The sequence below is a fragment of the Bos javanicus genome, chromosome 10, assembly GCF_032452875.1.
Source record: "Bos javanicus breed banteng chromosome 10, ARS-OSU_banteng_1.0, whole genome shotgun sequence".
Classification (NCBI taxonomy): Eukaryota; Metazoa; Chordata; class Mammalia; order Artiodactyla; family Bovidae; genus Bos; species Bos javanicus.
Genome location: NC_083877.1, coordinates 58,868,784 through 58,890,798, shown reverse-complemented (window position 1 = coordinate 58,890,798; position 22,015 = coordinate 58,868,784). Strand labels below are relative to the sequence as shown.

General features: G+C 43.2%; 1 protein-coding gene across 3 annotated transcripts in view; it reads right to left on the bottom strand.

The window, feature by feature from the left end:
- Positions 1-639: 639 nt before the first annotated feature.
- The window catches only part of TNFAIP8L3 (TNF alpha induced protein 8 like 3), a 45,543-nt gene continuing 24,167 nt past the window's right edge, over positions 640-22,015 (bottom strand). For 2 of the 3 annotated variants that reach the window (XM_061428773.1, XM_061428771.1), the window contains exon 2: positions 640-2,160. In XM_061428773.1, coding sequence (XP_061284757.1) covers positions 1,598-2,160 — 563 coding nt within the window. In that variant the 3' untranslated portion in view covers positions 640-1,597. Of the gene's footprint in view, positions 2,161-8,211; positions 8,330-22,015 lie in introns of those variants that run through there. The other variant, XM_061428772.1, reaches the window with a different exon arrangement.

Genomic DNA, 22,015 nt, shown 5'->3' with positions numbered 1-22,015 from the left:
TTGGGACTATGAAGAGGGGCTGAGCCACGTTTGTCAAACAGAAAGACAGGGGCTGACTTACCTACTCCCTGTTACCCACTAGACATCTTTCCTACGAACTAATTTTGAGTGCTGGTGGCTGAAGAACTTAACTGGATGCTTTATACTGATGTTGACATGAGAGCCAGTTGGGGTTGAATGGCCACAGTATGTTCAGCTGCCATCTTTTCACACTCGCCTACAAACCATCTCTTGATGCTCCTGCCAGAGAGAGGCCATGGGGCGGGCATGAATCATGGGGCTTGAGCTAATGGTAGTATTTTTGCATTATTATCAGATATCAGAGAAGCATAACAGGACAGAGGTGATGCTGGATGGGCAAGTCTCTTAAGGTGATGGCCTCCAGACAACATTATAAGGCATTAAATACTTTGTGTGAATGTGAGGATTTAAGACACATGGGGAAGGAGGTCACAATAGCTCCCCACTGAGCAAGGGCACAGGTCTCAGCCTATACCTGCTCCCCCAGGGGCTACTTTCCCTTCGGGTCTGAGTGGAAAGCTCTTACTCTTTATTTTCTTCCTCCTTTCAATCCCATCATTCTTAACACCGTATCAAACTCCAAGGAATTTGACTTTTGAATCACAACTCAAAAACATCTTGTTTGAAGGATAATTCCAATTTATTAACAAACCAGAATAAACAGCACAAAATGACTGTGAAAGACCAAGAAAGACAGACAGGGGTTCATTCAGGCCAACTCTCCTGTGCATGCTGGGATAAACCTTCCCTGTGCCTCTTTGATGGTGCCCCTTAGATGGGGAAGGCCTGTCCTGCAGGAGCAGGGTGAGCACAGTTCTTCTCTGCTTCTGCCTCGTGGGTGGGAAACTCTCTCTCTACTCCCCCACCCCCCAGAAAGTTCCCCTCTGCAGGACCATAAACCTGCACATCTAAGACTTGAAAAACATTTTTCCACTTTGCTGCTCTACTTTTTCACACCTTTAGATTTGTTTTTATGAATGAAATTGTGTGTTTGAAACAGCACATCTCGACACAGATTGCAAACCCAGCCCATTAGAAACTATTGTTCTTTTCTCCACTGCCTGATAGTCTAGATCCAGGTTGATCCCCACAACATGCCAAAGAGAAACTAGTAAGACCTCATATTAGAGTTATTAAAAGCATGAACATAGTCTCACTTGATCCTCACAGCAACCCTGGGAGGTAGGCAGGCAGGCACAGTGGTTCCAGGATCCAGAGAACAAAGTCATAACTGATGGAGTTGCGAACCAAATCTGTGTACTCTGACCCCTGGTCCAGGGCTCCTTCCACTCCACCAGGTGAACTGGGCCCACCCTGGTGAGCAGGGTGGCTTTTCCGCTCAGGAGAGATAAGACGTCCTTTGGGCTTGCAAACAAAGGAGATTTTAAGTACATACCTCAGCAGATAGCTCAGAGGATAAACACACCTGAGCTCAATCTAGCATCAACATCAGAGGGATGAACAAAACAGACATAGGCATCTTTGACAAGGGTTTCTTCTTGTTTCCTGATTCTCATGTGGAACACACTGGGTGCCCTAACATGAATGCAGCGAAGTCCAGGAGGAGGGAAGGCATTCAGAGGACTTTTTCATCTATCAGTTTATTGATTCCCTCACAGATCTTCTTGAGGTTGGGCCTACAGTCTCCATCCAGGCTATAAAGGGTGGAGAGGAACTCCACATCGGCAAAGTGGTTGAAGACATGATTGATGCGCCCGTGGGTCCTGGGTGTCAGGTGTCGCTGCACCAGTTCATGCACCAGGTCCTTGCACTCATGTAGGAGCTTGGAGAGCACGTTTCGATCGAAGGTGTATTCCACTTCATAGAAGCTGACGATGGTCATGGCGGTCTGGTTCAGCTTCTTCCTAAACTTCTCCACTATAACAACTTCCTCTGGGCTGAACTGGTTGTTCCGGTAGAGGATCCCGATTTTGATTGCCACCTTGATTAAGTCCTTCATGATCTTGTGGGCTTCCTTTTTGTTATGTATGTGCTCTTTGGTGACTTTGTAGAGCTCATCAAAGATCTCGCTGCTGGTATCATCAATCAGCATGTTGGCCACAGTTTTGCTGGCTATTTTGCTCAGAATCTTCTTCTGGGCTTGAAGGGCGAGGTTCTTTGAACTAAAAACATCAGGACCTATGGTAAGAAAAGAAATAAGAGTTATATAAATAGGAGAACCTTTGATTAGGTTTCTACAAGTGAAATATACTAACTTGAACTTATGTTCTTAGGGCAAAAATTCATGCCTTCGTAACCCATGACTCTTTTACGAAACCCCACCCTAGCCTGGTTACTCCACTGTCCTTGCCACATGATATGCCTGTGTACCTTCTTGAACCTTTTAAATTGTCCTTTTTCCTTTCTGGACATGGTCTTCTCATGTCCAGGCCAGATCTCATCCTTTTGACCTACTTCCTGCAGAAAGCCTCCTTGAATCTATTTGCTCATGGAAAACTCCCTACAATAATTATTGTAATGAAAACCATTCAGTTTTGCAACTTTACAGGAGGAAATTATTGCTTAGTGATAAGAATGTAGCACCAGTGCCAGCCCCATTCCTAGGACAGACCTGGGTGGTTGATCATGGGAGTGTTTTTTGACTGAGTCTTAGAATCCATATTCATTGAGTCTAAGATGTATTTTTTCACATTTGATGTCTTGGAAATAGTGATCTGTCTTATAGTCACTGTTGCCAGGTGGTAGTTGTGCTATGGTTGCATTACCTGTGTGCGCATCAATTTACACAATAGGAGACAGAGATTTGAAATAAAAGTCATGAGTACTCTTGAAAGAAATGTTGCCTCACCAATGCTCTTGATGACCGAGAACTACACTGTGTGGGAAACACAGACATCAATGCTCTGAGCAAAGATGCTTCCGCCAAGTAGTACCCTGAATGTGAGGAAATGTAGAAAAACCAAACCCAGTTTATTTCCCATACTTTCCACTTTATGAACAAATGAGAATAATATATGTTAAAGGAAATAACACTATGTATAAGAAAGTCTAAAAAGAATCTTCTAATAAGAAATTGGACACAAAACTCTAACCAGTAAGAAAGCAATCATTTGTAATTTAATTGGAAACATTTTCTTCTTTCTTAAGAGTATATAAAATAGCCTCTTGTAATTGATGGGGTCTTAGACTGGATGGAATACGCCATGAAGTTACCAGTTAGCTGAAACTGGTATATGAAATGAAACCCATTGGCCATCTTCATTCAACAGTATGTATGTGTATCCTTCTTATCTTCCCAAGGAGAATCAAGTTGCCTGAGGACAGAGACAGCATCTCCCAAAGCACCTAGTTACGTTCTGGGCACAGGGATGGAATGGCATTTGTTAAATTAAATGCTAGAGAAATTCTGCAGTATAAATTTCCCTTTGAGAACTGAGGGCTGTCTAGGATCCCAAGAGTTCTTTTCCAGCACTCTGTGGCTGCATGGAAGTGGCAGGCAGCATGGACAGCCAGATGGCTACATATACCAGCTTTTGCAATCCTCTCTGGCCCCTCCTCATCTCAATCCCACCCCCTCTGCTCACCCTGGATTCATCCCTCAATGGAATGCCATTAATCCCTGGGTGCGTAAGTCTCACAAACATGGACTCAGTAAATACTCAAACACAATTCAGACACAGGCCCCAGCTCTTCCTCCACCCGTATGCCGCTTCATAGACTGGCTCCTTCCCTCCCAGCTCAGCCCTGGGTTTTCCCAGGACAGCTACTCCTGCTTATGGACCTCTTCTAGCTGTCAGCCTCAGGAGCATGGCCTGGAGTGGGGTCACTAAAGTGGGATCAGTAGAACTAAAGAAGCAGGCACCATGGGTCTCCCATGGCCCCAGAAGGCTCTTCTGAATGTCTGAGAACATAGATTCTTCAAGTAACTTCAGAGTAAGTGACCCTGACACAGCCAGGATTTTCCCTTCAGCCTCAGTGTGAAGGGAAGAGATAGCAATTTTTGACTTTTCCTTACTGTGAGATTAATGCCCTTCCAGAGCTGGAGACAATATTCTTGCCCAGACCGATCATCTGCCATGGTCATCAGACCTTTGTGTAGATAACCTTTGTTCCAAAACATCACATTCCTCCTCCCCGTACAAATATTTACCAGCATTAAGGATATTTAAAAGATTGTGCTGCATGCTTTGAAGTCAATTCCACAGGAGAAACTTAAAGACTTTTAAGCTTTGGCTCCGTCACCAAAATAACTGTATGCCTCCCTAGGTGGTTATTCTGTTGGGGAACAATGGAATCCAGATGCATCTGTTCTGGAATATCAAAAAATGAGTCATTTCTTTGTAGACACAGTTCCCCAAAATTGAGAAGATATTTGAAGAACCACTATAGAAATGCAGCACAGAAGCAACTGACCAACTAACTATGTGTCTGCTGGAATATAAGCTCTATGGGAACAGGGGTTTGTGTCCAAGCCCCACTGACTCAGTGGGCCCACTGGACCCAGGCGGCCCTTGGCAGCTATTGTTGAATGAGGGAACACTGGCTCTGAGCCAGGCACTTCATGGCTTTATCCCTGAGAGCTGTGGTAAGCTGATGTATTTCAGATTCCAAAGGGCCATCACACCTTTTGCTCTTATATCCCCATAAGAATTTTGAAAAGCGAGTACCTCCTTGCATATTTTTTAACTTGACAACAAGTATTTTTCACCTTATGGTTAAACAGTTATACTTTCAAAATAGATTACATGTCTAGATATTTTAAATATTGATACTTTAAAATCAATGTGTTATTCTTTTAAAAGTGTCCAGTGTACACAGCACACACCACAGTGATATAACATCCATTATTGTCCATTTGAAATTGACAGGAGCAAGCTTTCCTTTAAAAATGAGAGCTGCTACATTGGTTTTTTTTCCTACTTAAAATTGTATATCTATGACATATAGAGAACTTTAACTTAGTATCTGTTTTTATGCTTGAAAATGTTTTATTTGATCAAGCCATCCATAATTCTCTATAACCAAAGGATACATAAAAATTGAGATTTAAATTAAAAGATAATTCTAGTGATCAAAATCTCCAATCCTTAAAGAAATTCCTTAAAAAGTTATCATTCTAATTATTTTGGGTAGAAGTATTAAACTGTTATAAATATTGAACATAAAAAGTAGTTTTATTGAACATGTACCTCCAAGTGAGATTAGTAGGGGCACGTCATCACTTTGACCAGGTTTTGCATGCCAGTGAAATGTATTCATATTTGTTCCAATAAGATTCTTTATGGGTGGGAACTCCATGATTGAACCAGTGGAAAGAAGGAAGGTTCCCTGCACTTTGACCTCAGATTGTTGTTCTGACAGTTGAATTTAGAAGATTATTGAAGTGAGAAAGAGGAGTTGGACTTAGATATCAAAACTCTCCTCATCTGCTCATTGCATGGAAAGTTTCTGGACTCTCCATGGTGCACACACCAATTTGAATCCTGCTCTTTTATAAGAGCAGTGTTGTTCCATGAGATGTTAAGTGCTGTTCTTTTTGGAGGAATAAAGAGTTTCTTTTTTTTTTTTAAGGTTTTACTCCATAATTATAAAATACTGGTTAAATTTCCTGTGTTGTACAATATATCCTTGTAGCTTATTTTATACATAACAGTCTATACCTGTTAATCTCCCACTCCTATTTTGTCCCTCCTCCTTCCCTCTCCCAAGGAAGAAGGTTACTATGGTAACTGATTGTTTGTTCTCTATATCTGTGAGTCTGCTTCTTTTTTGTTATATTCACTAGTTTGTTGTATTTTTTAGATTCCATGTATAATGGGTATCATACAGTATTTGTCTTTTTCTGACTTATTTTACTTAGCATAATACTCCCTGAATAAAGAATTTCTTGATCAAAAAAGGTTTGGAAAACACTAGATTAAGCAATATTAAACAGATTTCTTTACTATGAGACTTTAAAAATATTTCTTTAAAACATTAAGGTGTTTTATCAGCTGTCAGAGAGGGGTGGGTATAATTGGTAGAATAATGACCCCCCCCAAAATGTCCACATCCTAGTCTTGGAATTTGTGCATGTACTACCTTACCTGGTAAAATAGACTTCATAGATATGACTAAGTTAAGAATTTGGAGATGGAGAAATTACCCCAGATTAGCCAGTAAACCTGATGCAATTACAAGACTCTTTATAAGTGAAAAGGGGAGAGAGAGTCAGAAGAAAGACTTGATGATGGGGGCAGAGGATCAAAGGGATGTAATGTCTGGCTTCAAAGATGGGAAAGAGAACTGCATCAGTCAAAGAACACAGGTGGCCTCTAGAAGTCGAAATGGGCAAGGGAACAGATTACCCTCTAGAGCCTTCAGAAAAAACGCAGCCCTGCTGACACATTGGTTTTCAGACCTATAAAATTCATTCAGGATGTCTGATCTCCAAAGCTGTGTGACGATAAATTTATATAGTCTTCAATCACTAAGTTTGTGGTAATTTGTTATAGCAGCTGTAGGAAACTAATTCAGGTGAGTAGAGTGTGGACGTGTTCTTGTTTAGTCACTAAGTTCTATCACTCTTTTGACCCCATGGACTCATTAGGCTCCTCTGTCCATTGGACTTTCCAGGCAAGAATACTGGAGTGGGTTGCCATTTTCTTCTCTAGGGCATCTTCCCAACCCAGTGATTGAACCCATGTCTCCTGCTTGGCAGGTGGATTCTTTATCACTTTAGCCACTAAGGAAACCCAGAGGGTGGTAAAGCATTTCCCAGTTTTATCTAGTTGCCAAACTCTGTTTTTTGAGTAGAGTGACCAACTGCCCTGAGTTGCCAGGACTGAGGGGTTTCCTGTATGGTGGACTTCTGGTGCTAAAATTTGAAAAGCCCAGGAAAATTGGGACAAGTTGGTTACCCTCTTCCTGAGCCACTAATGATACATAGATCATTGACCTAAAAAATGAAGAACAATGTTGAAGTTGCTATCATCTCAGCAGGGTAAGATGCTTACTCTTGTTGGCACACACACCACACTTCTCTACTTGCTTTTTAATTCTAGAGTCAATCTTAACCTTTTTTGGTCTCTTTGGGCCAAGGTTTCCTTTGTCCCTTGGTTTCTCTGCAATTACTGAGCATTTACTCTTTGTTCAATTCTGTAGAAGTGCCATGGGGGATGTCCTCCCCTCTTTCCCCAATATTTAATTGGGTCCTACTCTGAATATGGTCCTGCAGGGAGGCAGGGTAGAGACAAATGAAACAAAATACTTTAACATGTGAAGCAGCCCAAATTGGCATGAGTGAGAGCAGCTGGTGGAAGCTCTGGGCTCTGAAGGTGGACTTGAATGTATAGGTGGGGATGGCTACAATATCAGGAGGTGGTTTCTAAAGTCATCGAAATAGGCCAGCAATTTCCCCCAAATCACAAAGGCCTTGGGTTGGTTTCCCACATATGTTCTCAGCAATTTCTCTTGTAAAAGACCATGTTATTTACCTACAAAGGGACTTGTGGTACAAGCTTCTATGCTGAGCCCTCAGGAGGGTCACAGGTATTGAATCTCTGAAGCCTAACAATCAAGAAGCTAGAGCAGAGGGATTACAGATCATCGAATTATAAGAGAAACTTTAAGAAAAAAACAGCAACCAAGCAGATTCCCACAGTCTACTCCAAACTGTCAGTACTAAAATCTTTAGAAGGAGGGCCAGCAATCACAAGCTCCCTAACATTTAGCATGATTCCAACCTACTGAAGGTAGGACCCACCAATCACGGCATGCCCCAACATGTATCTTACAGAACACTGGTCCTGTCAGATGTTGCAGGGGAGGAGATTTTGTGGTCAGCTAAATGAGTTTGTAGATGACTATATACTGTGGCTGGCTTTTGATGTTGTGCCACACCAGACAGCTTATTACAGGCTCTGAAAAGTCCTGTAGTAAAGATAACTGTGTAGTTTTATTATTTATTTGATGAAATAGCATCAAGACACCAATCTGGTCAACTCTAACAACTCCCAGGGGGAGGGCTGGAGAGCCAATACTCTTTCCAACAGGCACAGGATTCAAGGGAGAGTGTGTGCACCAAGGGAGGGCTTGGGGGTGGGGGGCAGACTTTTTTTTTCAATTTATTTTTAATTGGAGGATAATTGCTTTGGGACAGACTTTTTTCGTGTGGAAATCTTGGACTTGTTTCCTTCCACCCATCCTTCTGTCTCCGTCTTTTGCAGAGGGACCATGTTGGTGACTCACCAGGGAGAAGCACTGCAGGCTGAGAGGAAGAGCGTGAACTTTGGAAGCCAAGGTCAGGAGTGCCCTGGGAATACCTGGGAAAACAGGTCAAACTAGTGTGCATGTGTGTGTTTGGGGGAAACACCAAGAAGATCTAGGCTAGGTCATGGCAAAAACTATTCTCTTTTTCCTGTATACAAGCCTTAAAAAGGCTCTTTTAGCCAGTGACAATTCTCTTAACCACATTTAAACAACAGTACCCATTCCCCAGTCATGAAAAGTAATGGATTGTTTACAGTACCTGGGAATCTTTGAGAATGGAAATAGAAAGGTGATTATGCAGCTTGTGTGACTAGCACAAGGAGATGAGACTGAGAAAGATGCAAAGTCCATCCTTGTAGAAAAAAACAAGAGCTTCCTTAAACCAAGATTGATAAAGGAGCTCAAATAAAAAGATTATAAAGTCAGTGCTCTGAGAATAAGCAACCTTGGAACATTACAAGGAAAGGAGAAATACCAGAACTCTGTTGGGAGAATGGCGTGGCAATGGGAATGAACTATTTTGAAGAGAGAATGCAAAAGTCATTTGAGTGGGCCTTTTACTGCATGGAAAAGTGTTGGGGCCAGTCTGAGCTGATGCGTCTATAAATGATGTTTAGCTGTAGCACAAGTGATGTTTTCGCGTTTCTAGAAACACTAAGCTCTCCTGGATGGTGAAATGCCAAGCTGGAGGTGATAAACAGCAGGAAAGGTGAGTGGGCAGAAAAGAGGCAGATGAGCTTCAGCATGGTAAGAGCAAGGTGATACATTCTGGGAAAAATAAATGATGGTTATGAAAGATGACAGGCTCTCAGCTGTCAGCTACAGCCCAGAGAAGAGCTCTTGAGCATCAGCCCAGGATGTACTGTGGCAGAGAGGGGCTGGGGGACAGACTCGGCTCTTTTCTTCTTACTCTCAGGACTTGGTAACTTCTCTACCTCTGATTAAAGACTGTGTGTAAAACATATATCGGAGAAGGCAATGGCACCCCACTCCAGTACTCTTGCCTGGAAAATCCCATGGATGGAGGAGCCTGGTGGGCTGCAGTCCGTGGGGTTGCTAAGAGTCGGACACGACTGAGTGACTTTACTTTCACTTTTCACTTGCATGCATTGGAGAAGGAAATGGCAACCCACTCCACTGTTCTTGCCTGGAGAATCCCAGGGACAGGGGAGCCTGGTGGGCTGCCGTCTATGGGATCGTGCAGAGTTGGACACAACTGAAGCGACTTAGCAGCAGCAGCAGCAAAACATATATGGCTGTATGGATAGCTGTGTCAAAATTATAAAATTATCTGTAATAGCTAGCGCTCACACAATCTCACTTCACTTCTGTAAATAGCTTAGGAAAATGGCAAGGAAAAGAGTAGGCTAAAAATTGTTAAGTAGAAGTTAGGGGTGGAGAGGGTACCATGAGAAAAACAATCTGTGGTGCTTAATAAGCACCATCTGTCAAAGTACGAGGCCCAGAGTACAAGGAAGAGGGGAGGGGAGTCCCCAGGGCCCGAGGGGGGGTAAGAGCTGGGCAGAGGGTGATCCGTGGTTGTCCAGGTTTCTGGCGCTCAATCACTTACACTTCACTGGGTTTTTGTTTTGTTTGCTTTATTTGAGTGTAGTTGATTTACAATGTTGTGTTAGTTTCAGGTGTACAGCAGAGTGAATCAGTTATCCATATACATATGGCCAGTTTTTTTTAAGATTCTTTTCTCATATAGGTCATTACAGAGTACTGAGTAGAGTTCCTTGTGCTTTACAGTAGGTCCTTGTTAGTTATTTATTTTATATATAATAGTGTGTATATGTCAATCCCAATCTCCCAATTTAGCTGTTGGAAATAAAGTTTGAGCAAGTCTCCTTGAGACAGAGCAGCCCCACAAACTACTCTGAATGTGAACTTTCACGATGAGCACCCATCTTCTGCTCACCTGCACAGGCACCCAGAAAAGCTGATTATACTAGTCATCTTCTCCTGCCTTGAGGACAGAGCCCCTGGGCTCACCCTTGCGTGCATGCATGCTCAGTAGCTCAGTCGTGTCCAGCTCTTTGCTACCCCATGGACTATGGCCCACCAGGCACCCCTGTCCATGGGATTTTCCAGGCAAGAATACTGGAGCAGGTTGTCATTTCCTCCTCCAGGGGATCTTCCTGACCCAGGGATCAAACCCGCATCTCCTGCGTCTCCTCTACTGGCAGGCAGATTCTTCACCACTTGAGCCACTGGGAGGCCCATGAGAAGACCCAAGGTCTCCAAATTTCCACCACCTGCAATAAGAAGCAAGCAGCTTGTGGGTCCCGTGGGTGAGTCACCATGGCTTGGAAGGGCAGCAGCCTCCACCAGGCACCATGAAGGGGTGTGAAAAATGAGAACAGTAGAATTTTATTTCTGTTTCCTTTTTTTCTAATGAGATAGATTAAGCTTTACTAATATTTAACATTCAGGCTGACCCTGGGACCCACCGGTGTGTGGCAGTCTAAGAAAAGAGAAGACGATCCCCCTATCCCCTAGGGGGTGGGCAAGTATTTAGTGTGTATCTCTAGTTTCTTTGTTCCATTTCAGCAGTTTTGGCTTATTTTGGCATATGTTTATGTGTGCTTGGTTAAATAGACTTACTGCTTATATTATTTAGTTCTGACTAAACTAACCTTTCAGAGAAGGCAATGGCACCCCACTCCAGTACTCTTGCCTGGAAAATCCCATGGATGGAGGAGCCTGAAAGGCTGCAGTCCATGGGGTTGCTAAGAGTTGGACACAACTGAGCGACTTCACTTTCAATTCTCACTTTCATGCATTGGAGAAGGAAATGGCAACCCACTCCAGTGTGCTTGCCTGGAGAATCCCAGGGACGGGGGAGCCTGGTGGGCTGCCGTCTATGGGGTCGCACAGAGTCGGACACGACTGAAGCGACTTAGCAGCAGCAGCAGCCAACTAACCATTATGAAATGGACCAATGATTTCAAAAGATTCTTGCAAGAAACAAAACTGAGGCCTGAAGACAATACACCAGTCATGCCAGCACAAGTGAGTAGCAAGAACATGGCAGAGCTGATGATTATCTTCCTCATCAAAAGAGGTTTTCCACAGCCAAATTATAAGGTAAAAGTAATGATCTAATCAAATCAGACAAGAAACAAGCTATAAAAATTTCAAAAATTCTAGTAAGATTATTTGAAGTATTGATTTCATACACTTGTACTTGCCTCAAGATATCCCCCAAGGCAGTAGGAAGTCATGGCAATTTGGAAGACACTGAGTGCTGAGTGCTAAGTCGCTTCAGTTGTGTCCGACTCTGTGCAACCTTATGGACTGTAGCCCGCCAGGCTCCTCTGTCCATGGAGATTCTCCAGGCAAGAATACTGGAGTGGGTTGCCATGTCCTCCTCCAGGGGATCTTCCCGACCCAGAGATCAAACCTGCATCTCTTACATCTCCTCTCCTACCTTATATCATCGGGCAGGTTCTTTACCACCAGCGCCACCTGGGAAGCCCAGCAAGACAGACGCATTGTGATTTTGATCTTAGCTTGTACTGTGGTTGAGGGTAAGAGGCAATAAGGAACAGCCTGGGTGACGGTGACTTTGGGGGAGATGGATGAGTCAGGGGTGAGGCTGAGTGCTTCTTCTAGCTTGGGAGACATGGGGTGGGGGACATTAAGGCACCACCAACTCAAACAAGCATCTGGGAGAGCATGTGTGGGGAGTATGACTTCAGGCCTGAGAATGCTGAGTTCTGAGGGTCCCGGGGGGCATCTGGGAGGAGACAGTCACACGAACCTGTACAGCAGGCATCTCCAGCTTGACATGTTCTGCCCTGAGCTTCCCATTTCCCCATTCAGACCCAGTCCCTATCCATCAAGCAGTTGACAGTGAAAAGACCTAGCTTCCTTAAATAATTAGCCAATTAAAGATCCTGGGGATAAATAGGTTCTTCCTTTAAAATGCAAATTCCTCATTGAAGTGTAGTCTCTACTCACTGCTTCCTGGGGATCACATCAGAGCCGCATTGCAGCCCTCCTAGGGCTCCTCCCCTACTTTGTGGTCCACCTCCCCACCAAGAAAACGGATTATTTTAAAATGAGGGTAGGAAGTGACAGGTAGCTTTGGGTACAAGGATTGAGGTGGAGGGTGGAGGAGGAAGGACTGATTTGTCAGAGACAACCAAGTCAGAGGAGAGGGCGCCTCAGTAGCCCGTCTTCACCCACCCCGAGTCCTGCCTCTAGCTTGGGCTTGAGAGAAAGTGAAGTGTTATTTGCTCAGTCGTGTCATGCTCTTTGAGACCCCATGGACTGTAGCCTGCCAGGCTTCTTTGTCCATGTAATTCGCCAGGCAAGAATACTGGTGTGGGTAGCCATTCCCCTCTCCAGGGGATCTTCCCAACCCAGGGATCAAACCTGGGTCTCCTGAATTACAGGCAGATTCTTTATCATCTGAGCCACCAGGGAAGGGGTGCCCTTAAAATCTTGCCCTTGGCTAAGGCCTGGGAACAGTCACAGATTTTTGCTTTGCCCTGGGTGGCTGCTCAGTCCTAGAGATTCATTCATCTAGCAGTCAGGAATGAGGGTTTGAGTGTTTTCAGGGGGGACCAGACATGATGGAATTTCCTAGCTATATTGGATGTTTTTGGGTGCGGAGAAATATACGAAAGCAGTGGTAGAGAAAACAAGGTGTCTTCATAGGAAAGCAGGTTCAGACTGTTGCAATACCTTACACTGGATAAGTACACTTTAAAGGCAGCATTTAATGACCTTCAAGATGAAGAGTCTTTCTCATTTCCAAAAAAAAATCCCTGGGCCTTGAAATAACATCATTTCAGGTGAAGAAATCTGGCAGGGTCAGCTGTAAGCTCTTCTAGCTCATTATCTCACTTTGTCTTAGACGCCCCCAATCCACCCACCTCAGCACTGAGGAATTTGTAACTCAATTAATAATCATGTCAGAGATAATGTTAACTACAAGCATAGATTATGTACCCCAGGTAGTGTATGCTATGTATTTGACCCTCACAAAAGGGCTGCAAAAGGAAGTCTGTGAGTCCTATTTTATAGATGAGGAAACTCAGGAACAGCAGATTTAAGTAATTCATTTAAAACTACGAGACTAGTTAAGTAAGACAGCTGAAGTTGAGCCAAATCAATTCTAGACAAAGCCTGCAATCTTTGCCTCCCTGCATCTGCTTTTAGAAAATTGGCCCTGGTTCCCTAATGACTGTGATTTCTCACTTATTTGAGAAATTAAATAGGTCTCAATTAAAATCACCATCTAGCACTGAGATTTACATTTCATCATTTAAAAAAAATATTATCCCAAAAAAGCCAGTCTTATGATGTGACAGAACAATACCACCTATTCATCAAAACTTGAAGGTAGATGTAACTTTCATTTTGAGAGGGCATTCTATATATTTGAACAGAGTTGCATTCTGGCTTTGTTTTTCATATTGATTTTATAGCTAGCTCTGAAAAGTGAATGAGTGATAATTTTACTTAACAGAACTAACTGAAGCAGATACTTGTGAAGTCACTGGGGTGGGGTGTGTGTGTGTGTGGTGAATCATCTCCAACTCAACAGGTTAATTTTGGAGATCTGAGAGATATTTTTGTCTCACTGCAGTAGAAGAGCAACCATCACTAAAAACAACATCTATGATATATGATTTCTTTAAGCAAAGCTTATTCACCCCTCCCCCAATCTCTCTTGCATCTAACGAATAACTAGTGTCTCTCCCTGAATAGCAGGTCATACTCAGGCAGAATAAAATAATAAAAATAGAGTCTATGTATGTAGTGCATTATGCACAGTAACTCATCGTATCCTTGCAACAATTCAACATGCAGGCACTGATTACCACCATCATCATCATTTTACATACAAGGAAACCACTGCAAAATGGGGATCCCATGGATGGAGGAGCCTGGTGGGCTGCAGTCGTGGGATCGATAAGAGTTGGACACGACTGAGCGACTTCACTTTCACTTTCCACTTTCCTGCATTGGAGAAGGAAATGGCAACCCACTCCAGTGTTCTTGCCTGGAGAATCCCAGGGATGGGGGAGCCGATGGGGTCACACAGAATCGGACACGACTGAAGCGACTTAGCAGCAGCAGCAGCAGCAGCTATTTAAATGCACCATTTAGGAAGTGGCAGAGTTGGATTCGGGCTGCCCTAGAGTCTTGTGCTTCAACCCACCACACTAACCTGCCATTCATGAGGTGATAAACACCAATTAGTTTAAAGGCTTTTTTGAATTACTGCTCACTTTAACATGGAGATTGAGCTGGTTTTCTCCTCAGAAGAATGAATTTTTTACAAATCCATGGAGCATTTCAAATATATAGACAAAACAGAAAATAATATAACAAACTCTACTTGTATGGTCACCACACATATGGAATAAATCTTAATATTTTGCCCTCAAAGACATAGGGAGATGAAGCCCGCTTTGTTTTCAACTTTCTTTCCCTTCTGTCTCCTCGGATCTAACTGCTTCAGAAGTCCATGCGTCTTTTTCTCATCCATGTTTTTATATGTTTACCTCATGAGTATGCACACATTAGCATTATACTGTTCAGAGTGTTTTTAAACTTCAGACGAAGGTATAACATTACACAGATCCTTCTGCATCTCTTCATTCAACCTCATTCTTGCAAGACTGATCTAATTAGTCATTTCATTGCTTACACGAATATATTCTATATCCATGTTTCATCTTGATGGACATTTACATTATTTCCACTTTCTGTAAGAAAGTAAGTCCACAGTCGCATCTCCTTGTGCCCACACACAATAGCCTCCTGGGTTCTAAACCTAGGCCAGCACTGCCAGATCCTGCACCACAGCTGCCAATTGCTTCCAGCGAGACTGCACTAATTTTCACTCCCAGCCGCAGTGTATGAATTTCCTGTGGATCCACTTCCCCATCAACACTTCAGATCCACATTTTAAATTTTTGCCAATTTGTTAAGAACAAAACGGTACCTCATTTTAATATGCATTTCCCTGATTGTCACTGGGAGTCAATATATTTTGTGTATATTGAGCATTTAGGCTTTTCTCATCTATGAATTGCTTATTCATATAGTCATTTCCCACTTCCCCGGTGGCTCAGCTGGTAAAGTATCTGCCTGCAATGTGGTAGACCTGGGTTCGATCCCTGGCTTGGGAAGATTCCTAGAGAAGGGAATGGCTACCTACTGCAGATTCTGGCCTGGAGAATTCCATACACTATACAGTCCATGGGGTTGCAAAGAGTCAGACATAACTGAGCAACTTTCACTTTCTTTTCATGGTCATTTCCCACCCAATTGGATTGTGTGTCTTTTTCCTGTTAATTTGTAGGAGTTTTTATGTATTATGGATTCTAAATCTCTGCTGATCACATTACTTGTGAAAATCTCCTCCCAGTCTATAGCATTACCCTTTAATTTTGTTTATGGTATCTTCAGCTATATAGAAATTCAAACTTTTATTATAGTTAAATTTATCAGTCTTTCCCTTTATGGTTAGTGGTTTTCGTGAAAGTGAAGTAAAAGTGTTAGTAGCTCAGTCATCTCCAACTCTTTGCAACCCCATGGACTATAGCCCACCAGCCTCCTCTGTCCACGGAATTCTCCAGACAAGAATACTGGAATGGGTTGCCGTTCCCTTCTCCAGGGGATTTTCCAGACCCAGGGATAGAACCCAAGTCTCTTGCATTGCAGGCAGATTCTTTACCGTCTGAGCCACCAGGGAAGTGGTTTTTATTTTGTGTTAAAAAAAATTATTTCCTGCCATGAGGCAATAAGTGAGTCTCATATATTTCCCAAAAGTTTTAAGGTTTTGTTTTTCACATTAAGGTCTTTAATCCATTTGGAATTTATTTGTGGGTGCTGTAGAAGGTATATTTTTCTCCTCATAATTTATTCAATTTATTGAATAGCTCATCTGCCTGCTACTGATCTGGCAGGCCACCTTTTTCTTATCAAGTTCCATATTGCAAAGGTCTGAGTATTTTACTCTCTTCTATTGATCATTTTGTCTATTTCAACACCAATACCACACTGTCTTAATTACTGTTACTCATAGTAAGTCTTCAGAGAAGGCAATGGCATTATTTCTATTTCTATTCCACTCTAATATTCTTGCCTGGAAAATCCCATGGATGGAGGAGCCTGGTAGGCTGCAGTCCATGGGGTTGTGAAGTCAGACATGACTGAGCGACTTCACTTTCACTTTTCACTTTCATGCACTGGAGAAGGAAATGGCAACCCACTCCAGTGTTCTTGCCTAGAGAATCCCAGGGACAGGGAAGCCTGGTGGGCTGCCGTCTATGGGGTCACACAGAGTCGGACACGACTGAAGCGACTTAGCAGCAGCATCAGTTCAGTTCAGTTCAGTCACTCAGTCGTGTCTGACTCTTTGAGACCCCATGAATCGCAGCACGCCAGGCCTCCTTGTCCATCACCAATTCCCGGAGTTCACTCAGACTCACGTCCATCGAGTCGGTGATGCCATCTAGCCATCTCATCCTCTGTCGTCCCCTTCTCCTCCTGCCCCCAAGCCCTCCCAGCATCAGAGTCTTTTCCAATAAGTCAACTCTTTGCATGAGGTGGCCAAAGTACTGGAGTTTCAGCTTTAGCATCATTCCTTCCAAAGAAATCCCAGGGCTGAGCAGCAGCGTAGTAAGTCTTGATTGGCCATAGGGAAGTTCCCCCCATTTTATTTTTCTTAGAAATTGTTTTGATTATTCTTGCCTTTACTCTTCCAAATGAATTTTAGTGTCATTTGACCAAATGAACACTTTGTATTCATCTGAGGTAAACTGATATGTTTATGATAGTAAGCTTCCCATTCATTAGCATGATATATCTCCATTTAATCAGAGTGTCTTCTCTGTCTTTGAATAAGGTCTTACAGTCACACCCATAAAGCTCTTGCATATCTTTCATTAGGTTTACTTCTAGGTACCATATAGTTTTGGTTGCTACTCTAAGTGTAATTTTTTTCTACTATATTTTCTAAATGGTTATTGATAATGCATGGGAACCCAACTGATTCCTGTATTGTTGCTGTTGTTCAGTTGCTAAGTCGTGTCCCACACTTTGTGACCCCCATGGACTGCAGCATGTCAGGCTCCTCTGTCCTTCACTATCTCTTGGAGTTGGCTAAAATTCATGTCCGTTGATCCCTGTATATTTGTCTCCAATTGAAAAACTTTGTTGAGTTCTGAGTCCTAATAGACTTTATGTAGCACTGCTTGTAATTTTTAATGTGGATAGCTACATTGCCTGCACAGAATGATTATTTTTGTCTACCTCCTATTTCATTTTCTTGCCTTATTGCCTTAGTAGGAAACTGTAGTACAATACTGAATAGTAAGGGTGGTATTTGGCATCCCTGTCTCATTTCTGACTTTAACAAGGTTGCTTCTAATAATATTTCCCACCACATATACTTTCTGCTGTAGATTTTTGATGGATACTGCTTATGAAGTTAAGGAACCTTCCTTCTCTTCCTAGTTTGCTAAGGCTTTGTTTAAGGTAAAAATATGTATCTAATTTTATCAAACACTTTCTTTGTACCTACTGAGATGATTATATGGCTTGTCTCTCTTAATATGTGAACTTAATCAATTATTAATAGACTTTTAAATTTGAATCATCCCTGCATTCCTAGGATAAGCTGCTTTACTTCGTCATGCATTTAATATACTGTAGAAATCTATTAGTAAATATCACAGTCAGCATTTTACAATTATGCTCAAAGGTGAGACTGGTCTATAACCTTCTTCTATTATAGTTTTTGTCTTATTTTGATGTCAGAGTAAACTAGCCTCATAAAATGGATTGGGTTGCTTTCTCTTTTTCTGTTTTCTGAGACTGTACATGTCAGACAAGGATGAATGGTCTTTTGAAGGGTTAGTAAAGTGTGTCCATAAAAGCCACTTGTGATTAGTGTTTATTCTGAGAGTAGGGATGAATGAAGAATCAATTTCTCTAATGTTTCCTGGTGTAGAAGAGCAATAATTCCCTAAAACAGAACATTCTTGTAATTTTTTTATTTAACAACTACTTTAAGGTCTTGAATGGCACCCCACTCCAGTACTCTTGCTTGGAAAATCCCATGGACAGAGGAGCCTGGTGGGCTGCAGTCCATGGGGTCGCTAAGAGTCGGACACGACTGAGCGACTTCACTTTCACTTTTCACTTTCATGCATTGGAGAAGGAAATGGCAGCCCACTCCAGTGTTCTTGCCTGGAGAATCCCAGGGACAGGGGAGCCTGGTGGGCTGCCGTCTATGGGGTTGCACAGAGTCGGACATGACTGAAGTGACTTAGCATAGCATTAAGGTCTTGAGAGCTTAAAATCTAAAATCTTAATCCAAAATCTTTAGAATTTTATTACTTTCCCTAGAGCATCCACAAAGTAGGTAGTCATTCTGAATGGTAGATCACTCTCAGGAGTAAAGAGACAAACACTACCCACTGGCATAATTTTTAATACTGTTCTCCTTGTTTTGTTTTAAGAGGGGAGACTGAGGAGCTGTTTCTCAAAATATTTTCTTTCTTTAATAAGTTTACTATAAAAATGATACATGAGCACTGAGAACCATCAGAAAAGGCAGATAAGCTAAAGGAAGAAAGTAAGCACCCCATGATACCATCATGCATAATGGTTAGCATGTATATATTTTCTTCAAAACACTCTCTCAGGCATATGCACTTTCATATTTACAAACATGGGAACAATGAACACTATTTTCTAATCTGCATTTTCACTTAACATTCTGAGGATATCTTTCTTTGTCAATAAATAGATTATATATTTTTTGATGATATAATTTCCCCCTGCTCCAATTTTCCCATTTCCTCTCCCAATTCTCTCTTGATAGACTTTAATTTGTTCAAAGTTTTTGCTACAAAAGGCCTGGAGACAGTAACAAATAACAAATAACCTAGCACCAGGGAGAAGGCAATGGCACCCCACTCCAGTACTCTTGCCTGGAAAATCCCATGGATGGAGGAGCCTGGAAGGCTGCAGTCCATGGGGTCGCTGAAGGTCGGACACGACTGAGTGACTTCACTTTCACTTTTCACTTTCATGCATTGGAGAAGGAAATGGCAACCCACTCCAGTGTTCTTGCCAGGAGAATCCCAGGGATGGGGGAGCCTGGTGGGCTGCTGTCTATGGGGTCGCACAGCGTCAGACACGACTGAAGCGACTTAGCAGTAGCAGCAGCAGCAGGGAGCACAAAGAGGGGAAGGATGTCCAAAGGTGTCTCTTGGCAAATGGCAGTATTCCCTCCTAATGCTCCTTCCTGAGCCAGGATATGGCAGGTGACAACCAGAGGTAGCCCCACAAGCAGACTCCTTGGTCCACTTACCCCCATTCCAGCCCTCCCTGCTTTTCCATGTCAGTCAGCAGTCATACTGAAATCAGAAGCCACAGGGTGTCTTCACTAGGATGGCTGTGCCCTAGCCCAGCTGGCTGAAGAAAGCCAGGTAGATGAGAACCAAACAGTACCAGCAACACAGCTGGCTCTCCATGAGGGTGGAGCCCGGGCCCCACATGCCCACAGGTGAATCCAATGGACCCCTGTCTGGGTGGGAGGGGCAGAGCCACAGCTTGTCTGTCCCAGCTGAAGGCCTCCTCCTACCCAGGGACAGTGGCCCTCACACCTGAGCCCAGCCTGCCTACAGTCCTTTCCCTGTGCTGCTGTGCTGTGCCTGGCGCTGGGCACTAACAGGACTGATGCTCCGGAGGGTGTGAACCTCACACCTAGGGCAGTGTCCATCAAGCAGAAGTAGTCCAATAAATGTTACGTGAATGTCTGGATAAATGATTTAGCCTGTTCTTTTCTCACACTTGGAGGCCTAGATTCTATCTGTTCAAGATACATTCTATTCACAAAGTGCAGGCTGAACTGATCTCACTAAAAAAAAAAAAAAAAGTACTGAATTCAGCTGAGGGACTGAGTTCCATCCCTTGCCTGTCACACAGAGCTGTCTGCCTGATCAAGTCAGGCTCTGTCTGTGCCCCACAAGCAGAAGCAGCACGTGGGGCCCAAGATGCATCACCCCATCATACCCTCAGCACTCAATTCCAGCAGGAACCCTCTCTCCATGGCAGCAGCATCCACCCCTCCTGCCACCCCTGAGCCTCCCCAGATTCACAGCCCTTCACGCTCACAGGCTATTTTAATACTCAGGAGCTGTTGGGGATCAGAATAGCACAGGCCATGTCTGTCTCTCTGGGTGATTCTCTTTCTCTGTTGGCAGCTCCCAAACTGTTCACCAAGGCAGGCGCTCAAACACTCAGGCTCAGGCCACCAGACTGCTAACAAGGATGCCAGTAGGATGCCACATTCAGAGCCGTGGGAGGATGCCAACTTGGTAATATGTGAAATTAGTAAACAGAACAATGCAATAAAAACGTCAATCTTTGGAAATCTCCCATTTTTGGATAGCTATAAAGCCTAAATAAAAAAAATTTTTTTAAAAGCAGGCAATAAAATGAAACAAACTCTTACCTATATTGGCAAAAATAAACAAAATATGGGCTGAGATGGTAGATATTTAAGCCCAAAGCATTGATGCTCTTAGAAGGTGCTATAATGAGATTAATACAGTAATATGTTAACCTTCAGTTTAGTGAGCTTAAAAAAGATGAACAATTTGCTGTACTAGGGAGGTCGAAACACATGAGGGTGAAGAAACGGAAGGTACTTCTGGATGGGAGATGATTTGGCAGCCAGTGTTATGCCTTGCTTAATAGTCTACTTAATTTTTTTTTTTTAGTGAAATAAGAATTTTGTACAATGACGTTTTTGGATTTCAGTCAATATGAACAGGAAAGGGGCATATGTAATATGACTTATAGTACCCCCTAACGGTATTCTAGAGTAACTGGTTTCTTCTTGTTGTTTATGGATCTGAGGTATGAGACATGAGTTGAGACACATTTTGGATATCCATTGGTGCCATGGTCCTATCTGGCCCAGTTTGCTGAAGGGAGTTGGGATGGTGGATAGCTTGCTCTCCTGCCAGGTCCCTGGAGGTTGGGTACCTTAGTTCTGCTGGTACCCTACCTCTGAAGGAACCATTCTGAACAAGAGAGTAGCTGTGGAGACTTGCCTTTCTGGAAGTTGCCCATAAGTGTGTCTTTCTCTGAGGCTTCCTTTCTAAATTAAACTTTTGCCATACTTGTCTCAAAGGCAGTAAAAGCCTCCAAAGAAAGTTTTTATACTTCATGGTAATATCCGAGAAGGCAATGGCACCCCACTCCAGTACTCTTGCCTGGAAAATCCCATGGACGGAGGAGCCTGGAAGCTGCAGTCCATGGGGTCACTGAGGGTCTGACACGACTGAGCGACTTCACTTTCACTTTTCACTTTCATGCATTGGAGAAGGAAATGGCAACCCATTCCAGTGTTCTTGCCTGGAGAATCCCAGGGACAGGGAAGCCTGGTGGGCTGCTGTCTATGGGGTTGCACAGAGTCAGACACAACTGAAGTGACCTTAGCAGCATGGTAATATAAGACAGTACCACCAAAAGTTTCACTGTTTCAAATCAAGTCACTAGGCACCAGTCACTCTAAGATGCTGATAACTGCTGTCTTGGGGAGCCAGGATGCCAGGGCTGTGGCTATGAAGTTGATCCCCAAGTCTGGGGAATATCCCCAATACAGGGAAAACTGGGAGCTGACCTGGGTCCTGTTTCTCCATGAGCTCACAGCAGAGGAGTGGAGGAAAGAGCCCCAGGGTACTCCCTGTGTGCTGTGGGCCCAAGTCTTCACCTTCCTGGTTTATACGTCTGG